Source organism: Panicum virgatum, chromosome 4K (genome assembly GCF_016808335.1).
Source record: "Panicum virgatum strain AP13 chromosome 4K, P.virgatum_v5, whole genome shotgun sequence".
Taxonomy (NCBI): domain Eukaryota; kingdom Viridiplantae; phylum Streptophyta; class Magnoliopsida; order Poales; family Poaceae; genus Panicum; species Panicum virgatum.
Window position 1 is genome coordinate 8154834 of NC_053139.1, and position 19840 is coordinate 8174673.

The 19840-nt window shown below is 50.0% G+C and overlaps 1 protein-coding gene across 1 annotated transcript; it reads left to right on the forward strand.

Moving 5' to 3' along the window:
• The first annotated feature begins 1709 nt into the window (after window positions 1–1709).
• On the forward strand, window positions 1710–19344 carry LOC120704605 (pantothenate kinase 1-like). The gene is made up of 18 exons (XM_039989065.1): window positions 1710–2134; window positions 2230–2370; window positions 2772–2806; window positions 3474–3590; window positions 8102–8221; window positions 8305–8399; window positions 8477–8570; window positions 9353–9484; window positions 9888–10000; window positions 10198–10321; window positions 10565–10681; window positions 10791–10885; window positions 10948–11041; window positions 11635–11760; window positions 11838–11950; window positions 18357–18546; window positions 18660–18821; window positions 19081–19344. Exons 1-17 carry the CDS (start codon window positions 1990–1992, stop codon window positions 18789–18791), a joined length of 1983 nt encoding a protein of 660 aa, XP_039844999.1. The 5' UTR covers window positions 1710–1989; the 3' UTR covers window positions 18792–18821; window positions 19081–19344.
• The last annotated feature ends 496 nt before the right edge of the window (window positions 19345–19840 follow it).

A 19840-nucleotide genomic window follows, 5' to 3' on the forward strand; every position in this document is an offset into this window, starting at 1 on the left:
CCCCGGCGTCGGCTCCCTAGGGGAGCCTTTATGGCTCGGGCGCCTTCGGGCAGGGGAGGAGAGGACGAGGACGACCACGACAGAAAACGCGAGCCAATGCTGGGGATGGCAAGGCGTGGCCGGCGGCGGCGCTGTCAAACTGTCGGGTGGAGGAGGGCGCAAGGCGGGGAGGGAGGGGGGAGGGTGGCGCGGCGTGGCGCTGAGCTCGGCTCGGCCACGTCAGCCAGGTCAACCTGCTGGATGAGCGGGTGTGACATCTTGGCACCGCATACAACAGCGTCGAGATGTGTTAGCTCGATGCCTTAGACTACGATGCCAACTACCAGGTCTATTTGCGCAATTCATTATGAAAAGGGTCTATATGTGAATTTTTTTTTGCGAAAAGAGTTAGAAAGAAAAAAAAATGCGGGGATTCCGCCCACCTGCGCGTGCGTCGCGCGAGAAATGTGTGGCCATCCAAATCGATCGCGTGCTCCCGGTGCCGTGATTGAGGACAAGAGCCGGCCCCCCTGGACGCCGCCACGAGACGAGAGCCAATGCAACGCCAACGAGCTCCCCCTTGGACCGCGACCGCTCGCTCTAGCAGTCATCAATGGGACAGCATCTTGGACCCCCTCCTCTCTTCGTGCTGAATGGGCGCGGGTTGTTTCTTGTTATTGGTTGGCCGGAGCCCGGATCGCCGGGCACCCAATTTTTCGTCGTGCTCGGGAAGTGTAGAGTTGACCGGGGGGAGGTTGGGCGGCAACAGTTGTAACATCCGGCTACCCGGCGGGCGTGATCCATGTGCTGAGTGCTGACCGCTGAGCCGAGCAAGTGGATCAACCGCGCCAGGATCGCTGTCAGTCTCGCACACACTCGCTGCCAGCAGGAAAACATAATAGAAGAAAATCTGCCGGAGATCCCTCTCAGCTCGTTTTCGTCAGCAATGACTCGCCCGGCCTAATCCAAACATGGACGCCATGCTACTGGGACCGATCACGGTTGACTGAGCTCGAAAGGGCAATTCAATACGTACCTGACCCCACCACTCACGAATCACGACTTGCTGGTGGACATATTAAGAGTCTGTTTGGAATGATTTATTTTAGCTTCAGTTTCATCTATTTACGCAAATCGAGATACAGTAGCGTGAAGCCGTTTTATAAACCCGCGCTAAATTGAACTAGAAATCTCGTAAAACTAGTTGTTTTTAGCTTTACCAGTTTTGACTTTGCTAGTGAAACTATTTCAGGTGAAGCTGTGCTAAACGGCGTAGGAAGCCCGAGGCCCCGGGTCGGGTCGTCAAGCAGACAACCAGCGCACGGCGACGGCGCGAGGCGGCCCAGCCTGGCGCGGGCGGCCGCTGTAGGTGCCCAGTTTTTATTCCGCTTCCCTACCATTCCTCTGGCCTGTGGGCCCTCTTTTGTTCTGGGCCCTCTGCAGTATCCGTTACATCGAATATTCGGACACATACATAAAGTATTAAATATAGTTAAAAAATAACTAATTATATAGTCTAATTGATTAGCACGAGACGATTTTTTTAAATCTAATTAGTCCATAATTAAATATTAATTGTCAAATAATAACAAAAACACTACAGTGTCAAAATCTAAAAATTTTCACGAACAAGGAAATCTCCTATCGTCACCGACCACCAAACCCCACCCAAATAATTCCGAGTATAATTCCAACCCGCCCCGTCCAGGCCACCAGGCCACCACCAACTGCCGCCGCGCGGCGTGAGCGAGCAGCGAGGCGAGAGAGATCGCGCGGGCACACTTGTACGCGCTGCCTGCGCCCGACTCCGCCCGCGCCACGCCACCACGCGACCGAGCCAGCCAGCAGCGAGGGAGAGTCCCAACCGCCGGCAGCACAGCAGGTCAGCAGCCGCGGGAGTCGATCAAACCGAGGCGGCGGCGGCGGCGGCTGCGGCGAAGACGAGGAGGCGAATGCGGGCGCCGCGACCCCGGGACCCGCGAGGCGATCTCTGACGGCGGCCCGGCGGGCATGGGGGAAGCGATGGACTGCCGCGGCGGCCGCGCCGTCGACCTCTCGGGCGCCGAGATCCGCGGGGACCTCGAGGCCCGCAACCCGCCCATCTTCCTCCCGCGCCAGCCCGCCGCGGCCCCGCTCGTCGCCCTCGACATCGGCGGTGCGTTCCTCCGGTCTCCACTTCCACTGGCTCCCGATTTTGCTCTCCTGCCCTTCTGAATTCCGCTGGGTGCGGCGGGCTCCTTGTGGTCGCAGGGACTCTGATCAAGCTGGTGTACACGGCCAGCTGCGAGGGCGGCGGTGGCGGCGCGGAGCTGCGGTTCGCCAAGTTCGAGCGGCGCCGGCTCCACGAGTGCTTCGACTTCATCCGGGCCAAGGGGCTCCTCGGCTGCAACGGTACGGCGCTCACCCCTGGATTTTGAGATCACCAGTCTCAGTATGTGGGCACCGGATAATTCGGTAGCTTGTTGATTGGGAGAATTGAGTACAGGACAGCATTAGAGGCTTGATGACAGGGTCACTAGCTGCTCAGGAGTTGGGATATTCCTTGCCGCATTTAGAAATTTCCATCGCAGTGTATGACGAACTCGCAGCGGATCTGCTTTTGTTTCCCTTTTTGAGAAGTGGCATCTAAATTGACAACTACTCTGGATTTTTGGATAGATTGGTCCAGTAATTTCCTGTGCTGACCCGTACCACGATATTGTTCTTACCACATTTTAAATTCAACCTACCTGTTTGGTTATGTCGTGAGTTGCTTTTTTATTGTGAATTAATATTGTAATTTTGTATGTCAGGGACAAGATCAAGCAAAGAGAACGTGCAGCTGAAGGTAACTTTTTCTTGTGCTAATGTATTTATATCGCCAAAATGATAGAGATATTAATGCAAAGGGAGTCCGTTTCGGCAGTTGGCAATTCTTGTATTTATTTGCAAGGTCATTCTGGGAAAATGGTTACCCCTATACGTACACAAAACAAACTATCACCAAAATTCCCTGTTAACTTTAATGTTTCAATTGACTTCTGTTGTGTTCATTGTGCCACTGGAGATGCTGCGGTTAAGATTCGCTGAAATCATTATTCTTTCTTTAGATGGCATGTAAAAATTATCAACATGGTCTAATTATATTTATACTCTTATTTATATTTGATTGCAAGTTATTCTTGAATAATTGTTCTCCACTGTTACTGACACTGGTAATTCTTATAGAGTTACAGAAATAATATTGGTATATTGTACTCTGAGAAAAATTAGTATAAATTTTCCTTGAGCTTTGAAAACAGAGTTTTTACCTGGCTCCCTAGTATGACATCGTATATGTACATGTAGTTATTGGAACTATCCTTGTCAAAATCTGATGTCTGGTGTTATGAGTATCAATCATTCAGAACAGAAGATTGTTGCATGACATGAGAACAGAAGATTGTTGGGTGACATGCTTTTGTGCTTTATTTTCCAAAGAATCGAGAAAATTATATGATAGATACCATGCACAGGCTACAGGCGGTGGAGCATATAAATTTGCTGATGATTTTCGGGAAAAACTTGGTGTTTGTTTGGACAAGCTTGATGAAATGGATAGTGTTGTTTCTGGAGCAAACTTTTTGTTGCAGGTCAGCCTTAGCTCATTAGCTGCATTTGTCATTTCTTATTTCACTGACAAATATTCTTGCGTGTCTCTTTATAATTGTTAGGAATAGCAACTCAACTCTATTGCAATGCCACAAAGGGGCAGATATGGTGCTACAAATGTGCATAAAGCACCCTATACAAGTGAGAAACTACATAGGAATGTATATACATCTAACACCCCCCCTCAAACTCATGGTGGGTCTACAACACTGAGTTTGGAAAGAAAATAACTATGCTGCGCCTTTGTTTGAGCCTTCGTGAAGAAGTCCGCCAACTGAAACTCGGAAGGCACATAGTGAAGAGCCACAATCTGATCATGCACTTGCGATCTCATGTAAGAAGCATCAACACCGATGTGTTTGGTGAGTTCATGCTTCACAGGGTCCCGAGCAATGCTGATCGTACCAGTACTATCAGAGGAGAGAGGAGTTGGTGTGGAAGCCATCACACCAAAATCCTCAAGTAGCCACTGGAGGCAGGTGATCTCAGCTGTCACCGCTGCCATAGCCCTCAACTCAGCCTCAGCACTCGAACGAGAAACTGCTGTATGCTTTTTGGTTTTCCAAGCAATCAAGGAGGATCCAAGGAAGACACAATAAGCAGAGAGAGAGCGACGATCAAAAGGGTCACTGGCCCATGTCGCATCAGAGTATGCCTGAAGTTCAAGAGGGCTAGAACGAGAGAAGAACAACCGGCGAGAGGGAGTGCCACGAAGATATCGAAGAACCCGAAGGAGGTGAGTGTAATGAAGCTGGGTGGGTGCAGAGACAAACAGACTCAGAATGTGAACAACATGGGAGATGTCAGGACGAGTGATCCCAAGGTAGACGAGACTACCGACAAGATGCCGGTAGCGAGTCGGATCGGCAAGAGGCTCACCATCAGTGGCCCGCAACTGAACACCGAGCTCCATGGGTGTGTCAACTGTGCGGTGATCGGTGAGAGCAGCACGAGAGAGAAGATCCTGAATGTAATTCTCCTGGGAGAGGTAGATGCCATCAGACGTGGAAGAAACTTCGAGACCAAGGAAGTAACGAAGAGGACCCAGATCAGACATCAAGAATTTGTCACTAAAACGCTTCTTCACAAATTCAATGAACTGAGAGTCATCACCAGTAATGATCATATCATCAACATAGAGAAGAAGAAGCGTGCGACCACGAGGGGAAGTGTGGACAAAAAGAGCAGGATCGTGGTCGCTGGGCTTAAAACCAGCATCAGTGGCAACGGAGGAAAAACGCTCAAACCAAGCCCGAGGAGCCTGCTTGAGGCTGTAAAGGGAGCGACGCAGACGACAAACCATGCCATCTGGAACAGAGTAGCCTGGAGGTGGCTGCATGTAAACCTCCTCATGTAGCTCACCATTGAGAAATGCATTCTTGACATCAAGCTGGGAGATCGACCACTGTCGGACAGAGGCAACAGCGAGAAGAGTCCGAACTGTGGTCATGTGAGAAACAGGTGCAAAAGTCTCGTCATAATCACGACCGTGCTAATGCTGAAAACCACGAGCTACAAGACGAGTCTTGTAGCGCTCAAGGGAGCCATCAGAGTGAGTCTTGATTTTATAGACCCACTTGCAAGTAATAGGAGTCACCTGAGGAGGCAACGGGACAAGATCCTATGTACCAGTGCGTTCCAAGGCAGCAATCTCCTCAGCCCTAGCGTGCTGCCAATCTGTGTGGACAACAACCTCTCGGTAAGTGGTTGGCTCAACAAGTGCAGCAGCAGTGAAGCCATAGCGCTCTGGAGGTCGTAGAGCACCACGATCACGAAGATCATACCGAGATGGCGACTCAGGAGCAGGACCAAGGGGTGAGGAAGAAGACTCGGGTGAATGTGAAGGTGGAGTTCTCGGACGACGAGAGTAGACGTGAGTGATCTCACGAGGAGGGACCACCACAGGAGTAGGTCCGAGGAGTGAGGAAGAAGACTCGGGTGAAGGTGGAGGTGGCGGTCTCGGACGACGAGAGTAGACGTGAGTAATCTCACGAGGAGGGACCATCACAGGAGTAGGACCGAGGAGTGAGGAAGACGACTCGGGTGGAGGTGGAGGTGGAGTGGGACTAAGGGGCAACGGAGAAGACACAATAGGGGAAGGAGGAGCCTCGACGGAAGGGGGCCCAGAGAGCAACTGAGAAGGCTCAGGTGGAGGTGGACGAACTATAGAGGGAGCAGGAGGTGGAGTGGACGACAGCGGAAAAGACTCATAAGGAAGAGTCAAGGAGATAGACTCCGCAGTAGTGGAAGAGGAGCTGGAAGAGGAACGAGGGTAATAAGGGCGGGATTCATCAAAGGTGACATCCCGAGATATCCTCATCCGACGGGCAACAGGGTCGTAGCAACGATAACCCTTGTGCTCCGTACTGCACCCAAGAAAGACGCACTCAACTGATTGAGCAGTTAGCTTGGTGCGCTCACGAGGAGGAAGTAAGACAAAGCAGGCACACCCAAATCAACGAAGATGACTGTAGTTGGGTGGATGGCCAAACAAGCGCTCATACGGGGTACAGCCCTGAAGTACGGACGAAGGTTGTCTATTAATAAGAAAAACAGTCGTAGAGACAGCCTCAGCCCAAAAGTGAGGTGGAAGCTCAGAGGAGAGTAGTAAAGCGCGAGCAGTCTCAAGAATGTGACGATGCTTGCGTTCGGCAGCACCATTCTGAGCATGGGCACCAGGATAAGAAAATTGAGCAAGGGTACCCTGGTCAGCAAGGAAGCGGCGATGCGCAGCAGAGATGTACTCACCAGCAGAATCAACACGAAATGCACGAATGGGAGAGTCATATTGAGTGCGAATCATAGTGGCAAATTGCTGGTAGATAGATAGAAACTGGCCACGAGAGGACATAAGATAGATCCAGGTAAACCGTGAATAATCATCGATGAAAATGACGTAATAGGAGTGACCCCCTTTGGAGACAAAAGGAGCAGGCCCCAGACATCAGAGTGAATGAGATCAAAAGGACGCTGAGATACAGAATCACTGGATGTATAAGGAAGTTGCAACTGTTTACCAAGTTTGCAACCCATACAATGAAGTGCGGCATCACCAGACACAGGACCTAAAACACCACTGCCCACAAGAGTGGAAAGCCTCGAACCGGAGAGATGGCCAAGACGACGATGCCACTGAGCAAAGGTAGGTGCAGTGGCAGAAGTAGCAACCACGGGGGCAGGTGAGGTGGAGGAGGGACTCGCCACAGTGGATGAGGGAAGGCGAAGCCAGTCAAGCTCCCAAAGACGCTAGGAGTCATGGTGCCTAGGCCCAGTCCCCACTAAAAGTCCTATGCGAAGATCCTGAACACAACAAGAGTCGGACTCAAGAATGATGCGACATCCATGATCTGTGATCTGGCCAGCATACATCAACTACATAGTGAGGCTAGGAACACGTGAAACCGTAGGCACATGAAAGGAAGATGTCGAGAGAACACCCCGTCCAGTAATAGGAAGAGAGGTGCCGTCAGCTGTCTGAACAACAGGAGGATGGTCAACAGAGGACAAGGAAGACAACTGGGTAGAATCGGGGGTCATGTGAAACAAGCACCAGAATCAAGGAACCATGAAAATGGTGTGGCTGGGTTAGGAGGCAGTGGTGGAAAAGTAGAAGCACAAGCAGTAGTCCCAGAAAGGGAGGAAGTAGCCGCATTGAGGCGGCGGAACAAAGTGAGCAGCTCCTGCTCTTTTTTTTTAACCCTCGGGAGGGAGGCAGAGGGCAGGCAGACAATGCAGAGCAGAGCAGAGCAGAGTACACTGAGCGGAGCGGAGGCAAAGCAGAGCAGAGAGGAGGCAAGCAGAGCTGGGCGGGGCCGGGCGCGGCCTGCACGGGGCTAGGTGCGGGAGGCGGAGGACCGCGCGGAGCTGGAGCGCGCGCAGCTCGAGCCCGCGCAAGGGCGCTGCGGGGCGGGGGCCGCCCAGGGGAACGGGCGCACGGGGCTACGCGGGGGCTGGCGCGCGGGGCCGCGCAGGTGCAGGCCCGCGGAGGGCGCGGGGGCAGGCCGGCGGCGGGGCGGGGCCGCGCAGGGGCGCGCGGACGTCGGGACCGCGCAGGGGCGTCGAGCAGGATGGCCGGCGGAAACAGGGGAAGGCGGCGCGGGACTGGTGGAGGTTGAAGAAGAGGGAGTGGAGCTGCTTCGCCGGCCGGTGGTGGAGGCTCACCGGCAGCTCGCCGGCGGCTCGCCGGCGACGGCAGGATGGGGATCCAAAACCCTAGGCTGTGATACCATGTTAGGAATAGCAACTCAACTCTATTGCAATGCCACAAAGGGGCAGATATGGTGCTACAAATGTGCATAAAGCACCCTATACAAGTGAGAAACTACATAGGAATGTATATACATCTAACAATAATTAAGTTTTATTTTGAAGTTTTACTCACCTACTATTTTATTTGGCTCCATCACAGTCTTGAGCAAATTACATAGTCAGCTCATTAGCCGTACATTATTTATTTTGATGCATAACAAGTTTTTCCTTATGAATTTTGCAGAATGTCCCTGGTGCAGCCTTCACACACATGAATGGACAGAGGAATCCAGCAGATGTTTCTCCAAACAACTTATTTCCTTACCTACTTGTCAACATTGGCTCAGGAGTTAGCATATTGAAGGTTGTAATTCTTCACAGAGATACTTTTTTGGAAGCGCAATGCAATGTAACTCATATGACAATATGTTATTAAGCATAATGTAGGTCACTGGAAATAGAAAGTTTGAAAGGGTAACTGGGACACACATAGGTGGTGGTACCATGTTTGGTTTAGCGAAACTTTTAACAGGCTGTAAGAGGTAATATCAACCTTTTTCTGCATCTTGCAATGACTTGTTTACTGTTTCCCCCTACTAACTTGTTACAATTCTCTTAGTTATGACGAATTCTTGCAACTAAGCCAGAAAGGGGACAACTTTGTTCTTGATCTAATTGTCAAGGATATATGCGGAGAGCTTGTCTGCCAGAAGGTTTGTCTTCACCCTTTTGTTGTTGTGTTATGATTATAGAGCCTATCACTTCTCTTCTATGACGCTGTCACGATTTGTTTTTAATTTCTGATATGCATGTTTGTTTCTTCTGATTCAGCTTTTGGTGGGGCCACTACTGCTCTAGTATGTACTATGTAGTAATGTAGGTTTTTCATATTTAATTCTCTTTCCTTTTTTTGGCTGGGTGAAGATCCATAACAACCTACAGAAGTACAGAATACAGATATAATTTCCTTGGATAGACTCACTTGTCTAGCATTGCTGAATCCATGTGACACCATAACTGCTTATCATATGATTGGTGACATACATACATCTATGTTTCTGATGACTAGATTGGTTGGTCTGTGCATTTGCATGCATGTGTATCTTCGAGAACTAACATATCGCGTTCATGTGTTAATATTTGGGATATCTCATGTATTAGAGGACTTCTGCTAGCTTTATTAGGAGTTTTATCTTGAGTTTATGTAAACCTAGAGATGGGAGTTTATGTGAATCTTTTTATAGTAGTTTTTTTAAGTCTACATAAGTTCCCCTAATGATATCTAATGATTCTTTAATCATAATCAAAAGAACTCCAATTTGAGATAAGACTGTTTCTAGCATATTCCTTTCTTAGTTGCTGTGAAATGCCTGTCATCATCTTTTATTCCACAAGAGATCTTTTGTTGTGGTGAAACTTATCTATCTTTTCTTTTATCATCGCTGTGCATCAGTCCTCATGGATGGTTGATTGATTCATTTCTTACATGTGCCAGCAAGGACTTTCAACATCAACTCTTGCTTCTAGCTTTGGGAAAGTTATTACTTCCAAAAAAAGGCTGACAGATTATAAGCCTGAAGACCTTGCATCCACATTATTGAGTGCCTTTACCTACAACATTGCACAGGCAAGTTCCTTTTCTTTTACTGACTGCTTCAGTGCTTCTAAACTTCTTACTCTCAAATGAAAATATTGAGCAAATAGGAATAAATTCTGCCAGCTACTTCATTAGCTATTTGCATCTGTGACACCCAAGATTTCTTTTATTGAAGGAAACAATCTAGATATTTGCTTGTTTTGAAGAAAAATATGGTATGAGAACACCTCTTTCTAAAGTTGAGTGGAGAGAATGGAAGTTTGCTGCCTTATTTCTATTGGGTGAAACGGATGGATAGAAAGATTTACCTATGATGTAGTTTGTGAAATGAGCTCCAACAAGATAGGAGCACTGTCAGAGACTGCTCGATCTTGTTTTCATCTATTTCTATTATATTTATTGTTGTTATCAATTCACGGTATGTGTCTTTCAGATTGCTTTCCTTGTTGCATCACTCCTGGGCCTCCGAAGGGTCTTCTTTGGTGGATCATATATACGTGGACATAAAAGCACAATGGAAAACATTTCTTTTGCAATTGATTTCTGGTAAGCATTTCGTATGCAATCAATTACTTTGTACATACATTAGTTATAAGAAAAAAAGGGGAACTGTATGCTATATTTCAGTGTCTGACTCTGAATTCTCTAGCTTTATCATTATGAGGATTCTACGTTCAGAACTACTTTAGGTAGGATTTCTGTTACTCTAGGTTGGCAAGAATCTAAACATATGTATGGATCAGGTCACAGAGCCAAATGCAAGCAGTATTCTTGAGACATGAGGGGTATTTGGGAGCTCTTGGTGCCCTGATGAGTTATGGAGATCTCAGTGGTGAAAATCTTACCGTTGAGGAATCAAAGGAGAAGGTGAGTTTCAACAAGGATATCCTGTGCATCTTTATCATTGTTTCCCTATTCACATGAAGTTTTAGTCTCTTGCTTTTTGTATAATGAAAATGCTTTTATCCAGTAACCAACATTACAAAACCTTGACCAGTCTGATCTATATGTTTTTATTAACCTTTTCAGTATGTAGGTTCTACATACACGGATTTTTAGTTGCCAAGCTAAATGTAGTATTTTCACTGCTCTGCTTTTTTATTGATACAGGAGCCTCATCACGAGTCAGCAGCACCTGTTGATGGAACATCATCAGATGAAGAGAACGATGGCAATATATTTCCTTATCTTCTTGTTAATATCGGATCAGGTGTAAGCATGATAGAGGTACACTGAAACTGCGTCTCTTTCCAGTAATCATATTCTTCACAAGTCAGCTGTTGTCAGCAACATGCTTTTAAAAATCTTTTTCACAGCAGCATGATTTCATGAACAGGTAATTGGTAAGGGGAAATTTGAAAGAATTATAGGATCCCATCTAGGTGGCGGTACTATTCTTGGTCTCGCCAGGCTTTTGACTGGCTGTTCAAGGTACTATCCAGTTACTGGTATGAGATTCTCCTTTGGTTACATAATAAATCTTTTCCTTTTAGTTATGAAGAATTCTTGGAGTTGAGCCAGAGGGGCAATAATTTGTCCGTTGATTTGACTGTTGGAGACATATATGGTGATGAAGGCTACCCAAAGGTACTTATCTATATCCTCTAAGAAAAGAGGCCTTTTATGTGCAACAGCTGTCTTCTGCTTATTGTTTCTAAGATTCTTTTTCACGAAAATCACACTGCCTCTGCTGAATGATAACCTGGGAAGTATTCTATTCTGTTCTGTAGCAGGAAAAGAAAATCAGAAAAATACATAGTAAAAAATACATACGAAAATACTATATTGGAGAAAGTGCACGGAACAGTCATCTTAGTTGAACTAAACACTTTCCATCCATCAGGGCACAGTAAATATCAGAGGCTTCCTATTCGCATTTATGTACATATACTGATATACCACCATCATTATTTAAAAGATGGATGTTTAATAAATGCTTCCTTTATATGATTAGTTTTAGGTATTTTGGTGCACATATCATGGAAGCAATAAAACTCAAGCACATTAGCTTAGAATTCTTGAACCATTATGTGTAATATTCAATTATCCTTACATATAAGTTCAAGATATATTATATGTTTGCAGAATTGGTGTTGGAATACTTTTAAGTTGTTAACCTAATGTGACATTGTAATGAATAATTATCAGTGTGTCCATTAGTTCTTGTTTCTCTTTGTCAGATTGGTCTTCCAGCATCCACTACTGCAGCTAGCTTTGGAAAAGTGAACTCAAGCAAACTATCAGACTACAAAATGGAGGATCTTGCTGCTGCTCTACTGAATTCTTTCACTTACAACATTGGACAGGTATTCTTCTCTCCAGATATGTGGTTACTAGTTATCATCCATTAGTTATCCTGACCTTATTTTCCCCTCTCTTCTAGATAGCCTACTTCGTGGCTAATCTTTCAGGCCTAAAGCGAATTTTCTTCAGAGGTGCTTATGTCTGTGGTCATGAAAAGACTATGGACAAGATCTCTCGTTCCCTAAAATATTGGTAAGAATTTTGATTATGATTTAGTAGGAGTGAATGTGGAGATGAAAAATCCCCTTTACGGGGTTGTTTCCATAAAAGTGATAGTTTACAAGCGCTTCTGATCTTTTTTCGAGAGAAGCAACCAGGTTAACTGCCCGTCTATGTATTAATAGAGAAGGTGGGAAAAAAACACAATTACAACACACAACAATGCCACCTCCACACGACAAAAATGGCCACACAATGATAGTTGGTGACCTCTAAAACACATCACAACTCCAATGAAGAACCAGGTGCTACCGTTGTTGCGCCACCATGACAATGATTGCAAGGAGACTCCTTCACTTGGCTATCTCAACTGAAGTAGAGGTAGTTAGAGGCATGCGTGAGTAGTTGCCTGACTTGCCTCAGCTCCGGTCTACATAGACCGCCTCTTGCCAAGCTGTCACCAACCCCCATGGATCGCCACCAATCACCACCACAACAATGACAACCAGCAAAACTAGTAGTCGCCAACCAACCCACCACCGCAGACTCTGCTACCGCAGCAAAAGACACTAGGGGTGTGAGATCTCCTTTGCAAAGCCTCCAAGGAGGGAACAAGGTTTGACGACGACGCCAATGTAAGGTTTTTCAACCAGAGAAAACCGTTGGGTTGGGGATTACACAACGATGCCTCCAAGGAGGTACATGCCGCCCAAGGTGTCACCATTGTCAGCATTAGCATAAAGCCAAGCATGGCCCTTGCTTCAGATCCCCCGCCACCCACATGTCCCAACACAGCGGGGAGTCAAACCCAGGTGTAGGAGAGAATAATGGATGTATTGTTCCAAATCCTAAAAGGGTGGGATATATAGATTCTATACATGGGCCTCTAGATGTGTTTCTATACATGGGCTTACATATACACCAACACCCCCCGCAGTCTGAACTACCGGCGTAGTGGTGTTCAAGGCTGGACAACAAGAAAGCCAACACCCCCGTAGTCTGAACTACCGGCGCAGCGGTGTTCAAGACTGGACAAGAAGAGAGTACATAGAGAGTACAAAGGGCAACTACCACCTCCCGCAGCCACAACTAGTCACCTGCTACGTTGAGGCTGGAGCGAAACTCCGAGAAGGTCGAGGAGGGTAGTCCCTAGGTGAAGATGTCGGCAAACTGGGAGATAGTCAGGACAGGGAGTACCCGAACATCGCCGATGGCGACCCTGTCGCGCACGAAGTGTAGGTCGATCTCCACATGCTTCGTCCACTGATGCTGGACGGGGTTGGTGGAGAGATACACGGCGCTGACGTTGTCGCAGTAGACGAGCGGGCTCTTGGCGAGCGGGCTGTGGAGCTCCGCCAAGAGCTGCCGTAGCCAGGACGCCTCCACCACGCCGTTAGCGACAGCACGGTACTCCGCCTCGGCACTAGAGCGGGAGACAACCGGCTGCCGCTTGGACGACCAGGAGATCAGGTTGCCGCCCAGGAAGACGGCGTAGCCGGAAGTGGAGCGGCGAGTGTCCGGACAGCCAGCCCAGTCAGCGTCGGTGTAGACAACCAACTCAGCAGAGGACGAGCGGTGAAGCACCAGACTGAGATCCACAGTGCCACGGACGTAGCGGAGGAGACGCTTTAGCGCAGCAAGGTGTGACTCTCGAGGATCATGCATATGGAGACAGACCTGCTGAACAGCGTAGGTGAGGTCCGGCCTGGTGAAGGTGAGGTACTGCAAAGCGCCAGCCAGACTCCGGTATGCAGTAGGATCAGCCACCGGATCACCCAGATCAGCAGACAGCTTCGCCTGAGTGTCGACAGGAGTGGAGCAGGGCTTGCAATCATTCATCCCAGCCCGCTCCAGAATATCAAGTGTGTACTGCTGCTGGTGAAGGAGAAGACCAGACGGGCGAGGCTCAACAGTGACGCCCAAGAAGTGGTGGAGCTGACCAAGATCCTTCATAGCAAACTCCTGTTGCAGAGAGGAGATGACACTCTGAAGCAACTGCTGACTGGAGGCTGTGAGCACAATGTCATCGACATAGAGCAGCAGATAGGCAGTCTCATCCCCACGGCGGTAGATGAAGAGAGACGTGTCAAACTTGGCCTCGGTGAACCCCAATGTCAGCAAGAACGTGGTGAACCGAGAGTACTAAGCCCGAGGAGCCTGCTTCAGACCATAGAGGGACTTGTTGAGCCGGCAGACCATATCCGAACGACTCGAGTCCACAAATCCCGCTGGCTGAGAGCAGTAGACAGTCTCTGACAGAGTGCCGTGAAGAAACACATTCTTCACGTCCAGCTGGTGCACAGGCTAAGAGCGCGAGAGCGTAAGCAAGAGGACCATGCGCACAGTAGCAGGCTTTACCACAGGACTAAAGGTCTCATCATAGTCCATACCAAGCCGCTGAGTGAACCCCCGGAGAACCCAGCGAGCCTTGTAGCGCTCCAGCGTGCCATCAGCCCGACGCTTATGCGTCCAGATCCACTTGCCAGTCACCACATTGCAATCAAACGGACGCGGCACGAGGTCCCACGTCTGGATGGCAAGAAGAGCTGCGTACTCCGCTTCCATCGCGCGACGCCAGTGAGGATCTGCCAAGGCGTCGCGGACAGAGGAGGGTACCAGAGAGACCTGCGGCTCCCTCTCGATGGCTGAGAGAGTCGCGGCCTGAGACGCCATCCGCCGAGTCACCATGGGATAGATATGCCGAGGATCCCGATGGATGACTGTCGGGTGGTACACCGTCGGCTCAACTCGAGAGCGAGTCGGTGGAGGCGGCGGCGACGGCTCCGGTGTAGGAGGCGGTGGCGACGGCTCCGGTGTAGGCGCCGCAGGAGCCTCCGGGGCTGGAGGCGGTGCCGGTGTCGGCGCCGAACGACGCCGGTACACCTGCACTGGCTGAGCGTACCGCGGCGGCGCCGGTACACCTGCACCGGCTGAGCGTACCGCGCAGGTGCAGGGAGAGGCACCGGGGCCGCGCGTGGCACAGCACGAGACACCGGGTCCGCGCGCGGCACGACTGGAGGTCCGGGGGCCGCGCGTGGGGCGACCGCGGGCACCGGGGCCGCGCTCGGCGCAGCAGGGATCACCGGAAGCGGCGCCGGTGTGCCGGGAAAACCTGCAGGGAGAGGACAGACAGGAAAAGGTGGCTGAACCAACGGGTCAGTCGGAAACAGAGACTCCAGCTCGGGGTCAGGAGAAGGTGTGGAGGAGGAGTAGGAGAAATCCGACTCGTCAAAGACGACGTGTCGGGAGATCAGGACGCGGCGAGAGGTGAGGTCAAAGCATCGGTACCCCTTGTGGTCAGGGGAGTACCCAAGGAACACACAACAAGTCGTGCGGGGCGCCAGCTTGTGAGAAGCAGTGGCGGAGGTGTTAGGGTAACACGCACACCCGAAGACCCGAAGGTGGTCGTAGCGAGGAGGGGTACCGAAAAGAGCGTGGTTTGGAGTGGGAGCAGGAGAAGCAGTGAACGGAAGACGGTTGAGCAAGTAGGTGGCGGTGTGGAGGCTCTCCGCCCAGAAGCGCGGGGGCAGAGAGGCATGGATCAGAAGGGTGCGCACGACGTCGTTCGTCGTGCGAATCATCCGCTTAGCCTTGCCGTTCTGAGGAGAGGTATACGGACAAGACATACGCATCTGAACACCCCGAGAGAGGAAGAAGGAATGGGAAGTGGAGTTATCGAACTCACGCTCGTTGTCACACTGGACGGCCTTAATGGTGAGTTTGAACTGAGTGGACACCAGGCAAAGAAGTGGAGGAGGGGGGAAGGTCTCGGACTTGGCACGCAAAGGAAAAGTCCAAGAGTAGTGTGAGAAATCATCGACCACCACCAGATAGTATTTGTAGCCAGAAAGGCTGCGAACAGGAGATGTCCACAGGTCATAGTGAACAAGATCAAAAGCATGCGCAGCATGCAAAGAAAAAGAAAAGGAAAGCCGAACATGACGACCAAGTTGGCACGCATGGCAGAGGTGCTCAGCAGGAGCCCTAGTACAAGGAACATCTGTACTACGACTGAGCTGAGCCAGAACGTCGTGGTCGGGGTGACCAAGACAGCGGTGCCAGGTTGTGGAAGACGGCGTCGCGGCAAAAGCGGCAGACGAAGAAGGCGAAAGTGGTGCAGCGGAAGAAGGAAGGTGAAGGGTGTAAAGGGGCCCCGTGCTGTCACACCGGAGTAGCGGACGCCAGGAGGCCGAATCTTTTACAGTGAGGCCAGAGGAATCAAACTCGATGGAACAAGAATTGTCAGCTGTAAACTGACGAATGGAAAGTAGGTTATGAACCATTTGAGGAGCAACAAGGACATTGGGAAGACGAAAAGAGCCAAGAGCAGAACCCACGGCGGTGACAGGAAGGCAAGACCTATCACCAACCATGATGGAAGAAGGACAAGAGGGGTGTGGAAGTCGAACAGAAGAGAGGATACCGGCATCTGGGGTGGTGTGGAAGGAGGCACCCGAGTCGGCGAACAGAAGAGAGGATACCGGCGGTGTCAGCCCCGTGGCGCTGAAGGACTGCGCCAGTGCGGCCTGGCTCCACCCCCAGGCCAGGGCACGCGCGCCATGGCCAGCGCGGACGTCGCTGGCGCAGGCAATGGGCGCGACGGCGGCCTGCGCGGCCTGCGCGGCGTGCGCGACGGCCTGCGCGCCCTGGGGCAGCCACGCACCGGGGTGGCGGCGTGCGCGGCGGCGAGGGAGGCGGCGGCCCGCGCGGCGTGCGCGACGGCGGCCTGCGCGGCGTGCGCCCGCGCGAGCTTGGCCTCGAGGTCCCGCAGCATCTCCTGCGCGCGCTCGTAGGCCTTGAGGTGCGAGTCGGTGCTGCGCAGGTCGTCGACCGCGACGGGTGGGGCGGAGCGCCGGTGGGGCAGCGCCGGTGCTCTGGGGCGGCCATGCGCACGTGCTGGGGCGCCCGTGCCACTCGCAGCGGCGGCAGCGGCCTGGAAGGTCCACGCGCGCGCAGAGGCCGGGGCCAGAGGAGGGAGGACCGCGCCCGCGTGGGCAGCAGCGGCAGTGGCTGCGCCGGCCGAGGGAGCAGCACAGGAGGCGGCGGCAGCCCCCTGGGGCCACGCCCCAGCGGCAGCAGAGGAGGGCGCGTGCAGGGGCGCGGCTCCCGCGCCCGCGGCAGGGGGCAGCCGCGCGGCAAGCAACAGGCAGGCAGCAACAGGGGGCGGCAACGGCGGGCGCTGGGCCGGCGCGCCGGGGATGCAGGGAGGAGGAGAGGGTCCGCCCGCGGCGGCGGCAAGCGCGAGGAGGTCGCGGCGGCCCGCGGCGGCGGCTCCCAGAACAGCGGCGGCTCCCAGAGCAGGGGAGGTGCCGGGGATGCAAGGAGCAGAGGGTCCGCCCGCGGCGGCGGCCAGCGCGAGGAGCGGCGCGGCGGGCCTCCACGCGTGTGGCACAGGTGCAGCATCGGCAGCAGAGGAAGAGGAGGCGGCGGCCGGCGACCACTCGCCCTGCGCAGCAGATCTGGGCGCGCTAGAGGCGGCGGCCGGCGACCACGCGCCAGAGGAGGCTGCAGCAGAGGAAGAGGAGGGAAGGGGAGGGAAGGAGGAGAGGGGTGGACGCGCCGGCGGCCAGCCATGGCGGCGGCGGCTGGAGAGAGAGGCTAGGCTAATGATACCATGTAGGAGAGAATAATGGATGTATTCCTCCAAACTCTAGAAGGGTGGGATATATAGATCCTATGTGGGCCTCTATACATGGGCTCACATATACACCAACACCAGGACCTAGGGGAGGTGCTACTTGAATCCATCTAACCTAGTTAGCTAGAGGGTCGTTCGCAAATGTAACCTATCTGTTTGTGTTCTATTTTGAGTTATTTGGATCTGATTTATTCGTAAATAATATGTGTGAGTACAAGCAAAAGAAAACACTAGGAGGGAACAAATTGGTATTAGTTTCGTATTTTCTGATTTAAAATAAATTATTGTTTTTACTTTAGATTGGAATTTTTAAAATTTCCATAAAATGGAAAATCAACTTTGAAACCACGAAGCTGCTAAATCTGCCTGATTTCAACAGTTGGATGACCCTCGTTATCCGATTTTGTAGTTACAGGTTAAAATTTTGACTTTTATAATAGTTGAGGGTGTAAAGTGGATTTTTCCCAATTTTTCTCAACATGGTATTGAAGTCGCCACTAAATGGTTAACTTCACAAATATGGAAATTTGTGCTTGACTAGTAATCATTTCCGCATAAACGATGTTGCTTTCAGCCATTTCTGACCGATGTACTTTGTGGTTTGCCACTCCATATAATATATTGTTCAGGCTGGCAGCTTGCCCGCCACACTCCCCCTCAAAAAAATTCTAACCATTTTCATTCCTAGGGAGATGTGATAAATATTATTGTACTAACTGAAATTTGCTATCCGGCGCCATGACTATGTTTGCTACATGTCCACTTAGTCTAGTTCCTTACCTCTTTGTTCTTTGCTTCTAGGTCCAAAGGTGAAGTCCAGACTACATTTCTATGTCATGAAGGGTTCTTGGGAACACTGGGTGCATTTTGGAGTTACGAAAACATGGGCATTGATAGCTTGGCGGCGCATGAAGTCATTAGGGAGGTCTTGCTTGGCGCACCATACACTGGCCAATTCCCGTCTTTACCTGTCACTGAACAGCAGGAGAATGTAAGAGACATACATCAGCAAGAAGCAACCTAGCTAAATTATAATAGAATTTGCAATGCCATCTAACAAGTTCTCTTACTGTGGCATTTTTATTCTGGCCTTTCATTTTTCAGGGAGAAAATAATACACTTGAAGGGGAAATTGAATGCCTACGGAATAACAACGCTGCGCTTAAGGCTGAGGTTGAGCGATTACAGAGGGAGAACGCAGAATTGAGAGCTAAGCTGCAAGGTGCAACCTTGTGAACCAATAAAAGGCCAAGCTCTGTTGTAACCTACTCCCTCCTTCCCTGTTTATAAGGCATACACGTATATCAAGATTCAAACCTTGTCATCTTTGACCAATAATTTGACTATTAAAATTTTATTTTTATAATGCAAATTTCATATAATTGGATTCATAATCAAATATATTTTACAATGATTATAAGTTTATAATCAAAAGTGATATAATATATGATAAATAAATGGTCAAAGTGTTGTTTAGAAGACCGTGTCATGTTCCACCATGCCTTATAAACGGGGAAGGAGGGAGTATAACAGTTGAGGGAATGGCTCAAAAATGTAACTCGTATAGGAAGACCACAGTCTGGCAAAAAAAAAAACAATGCCAATTAGCATTGCTCCTCTAGTGAGCCTGTGTTGTATTATTATTCTTATTCTTCACAAGAGCCTCTGTATTTGCTCCCTTGATGTAGCCTTGTTCCTGTGTGTAAATGTTGTACAAGTAGTTATCAAAACGAGTAATTATCCGGTATTGTCAGAATGGTATATATTTACCAATTTCCGTTGGAAAACATTCAGTTTCAGGTGGAATAGTAAACTTCATTTATTTTCTTTCTTCAGTAAGGGCCTTGAAAGAGAGAGAGAGAGAGAGAGACAACACGTCACCCGGTCACCATGTCATTGCAGAAAAGAGTGCCCATAGTAAACAGAAGATAGGCAATTTGAGATTGGTTGGTTTTCTATCGACTAATTGCATCTAAAGTGTCAGAGATTCATATAATAAATTCAAGAGCACGAGATTACAAATGCAGTTGAACTTTTACATGCAGTTTTCCTCCACAGGACAAGACATAAAATTCACCTTTTATTGTAAAATCACTCAAATTACCCACCTCAGGAACACAGAAGTTTATTGTGAGTACATGGACATAGAAAATTAAGGTGCAATGAAATGCACTCCAAAGTACTTAGATCAATCGAAGCCTCAGCTGCAAGATGGGCTCACGGAAAAGACGCTGACCGGAAATGAGTGTGAACTGCTGAACTTGGAGCGTGAGCTGGTCACTGGC

Excerpts from the sequence above, each read along its gene's own strand:
- LOC120704605 (XM_039989065.1), top strand. The coding sequence starts at position 1,990 with ATGGGGGAAGCGATGGACTGCCGCGGCGGCCGCGCCGTCGACCTCTCG. Across the intron at positions 8,222-8,304 it reads CAGGAGTTAGCATATTGAAG|GTCACTGGAAATAGAAAGTT; the intron begins GTTGTAATTCTT and ends AGCATAATGTAG. Across the intron at positions 8,400-8,476 it reads CTTTTAACAGGCTGTAAGAG|TTATGACGAATTCTTGCAAC; the intron begins GTAATATCAACC and ends CAATTCTCTTAG.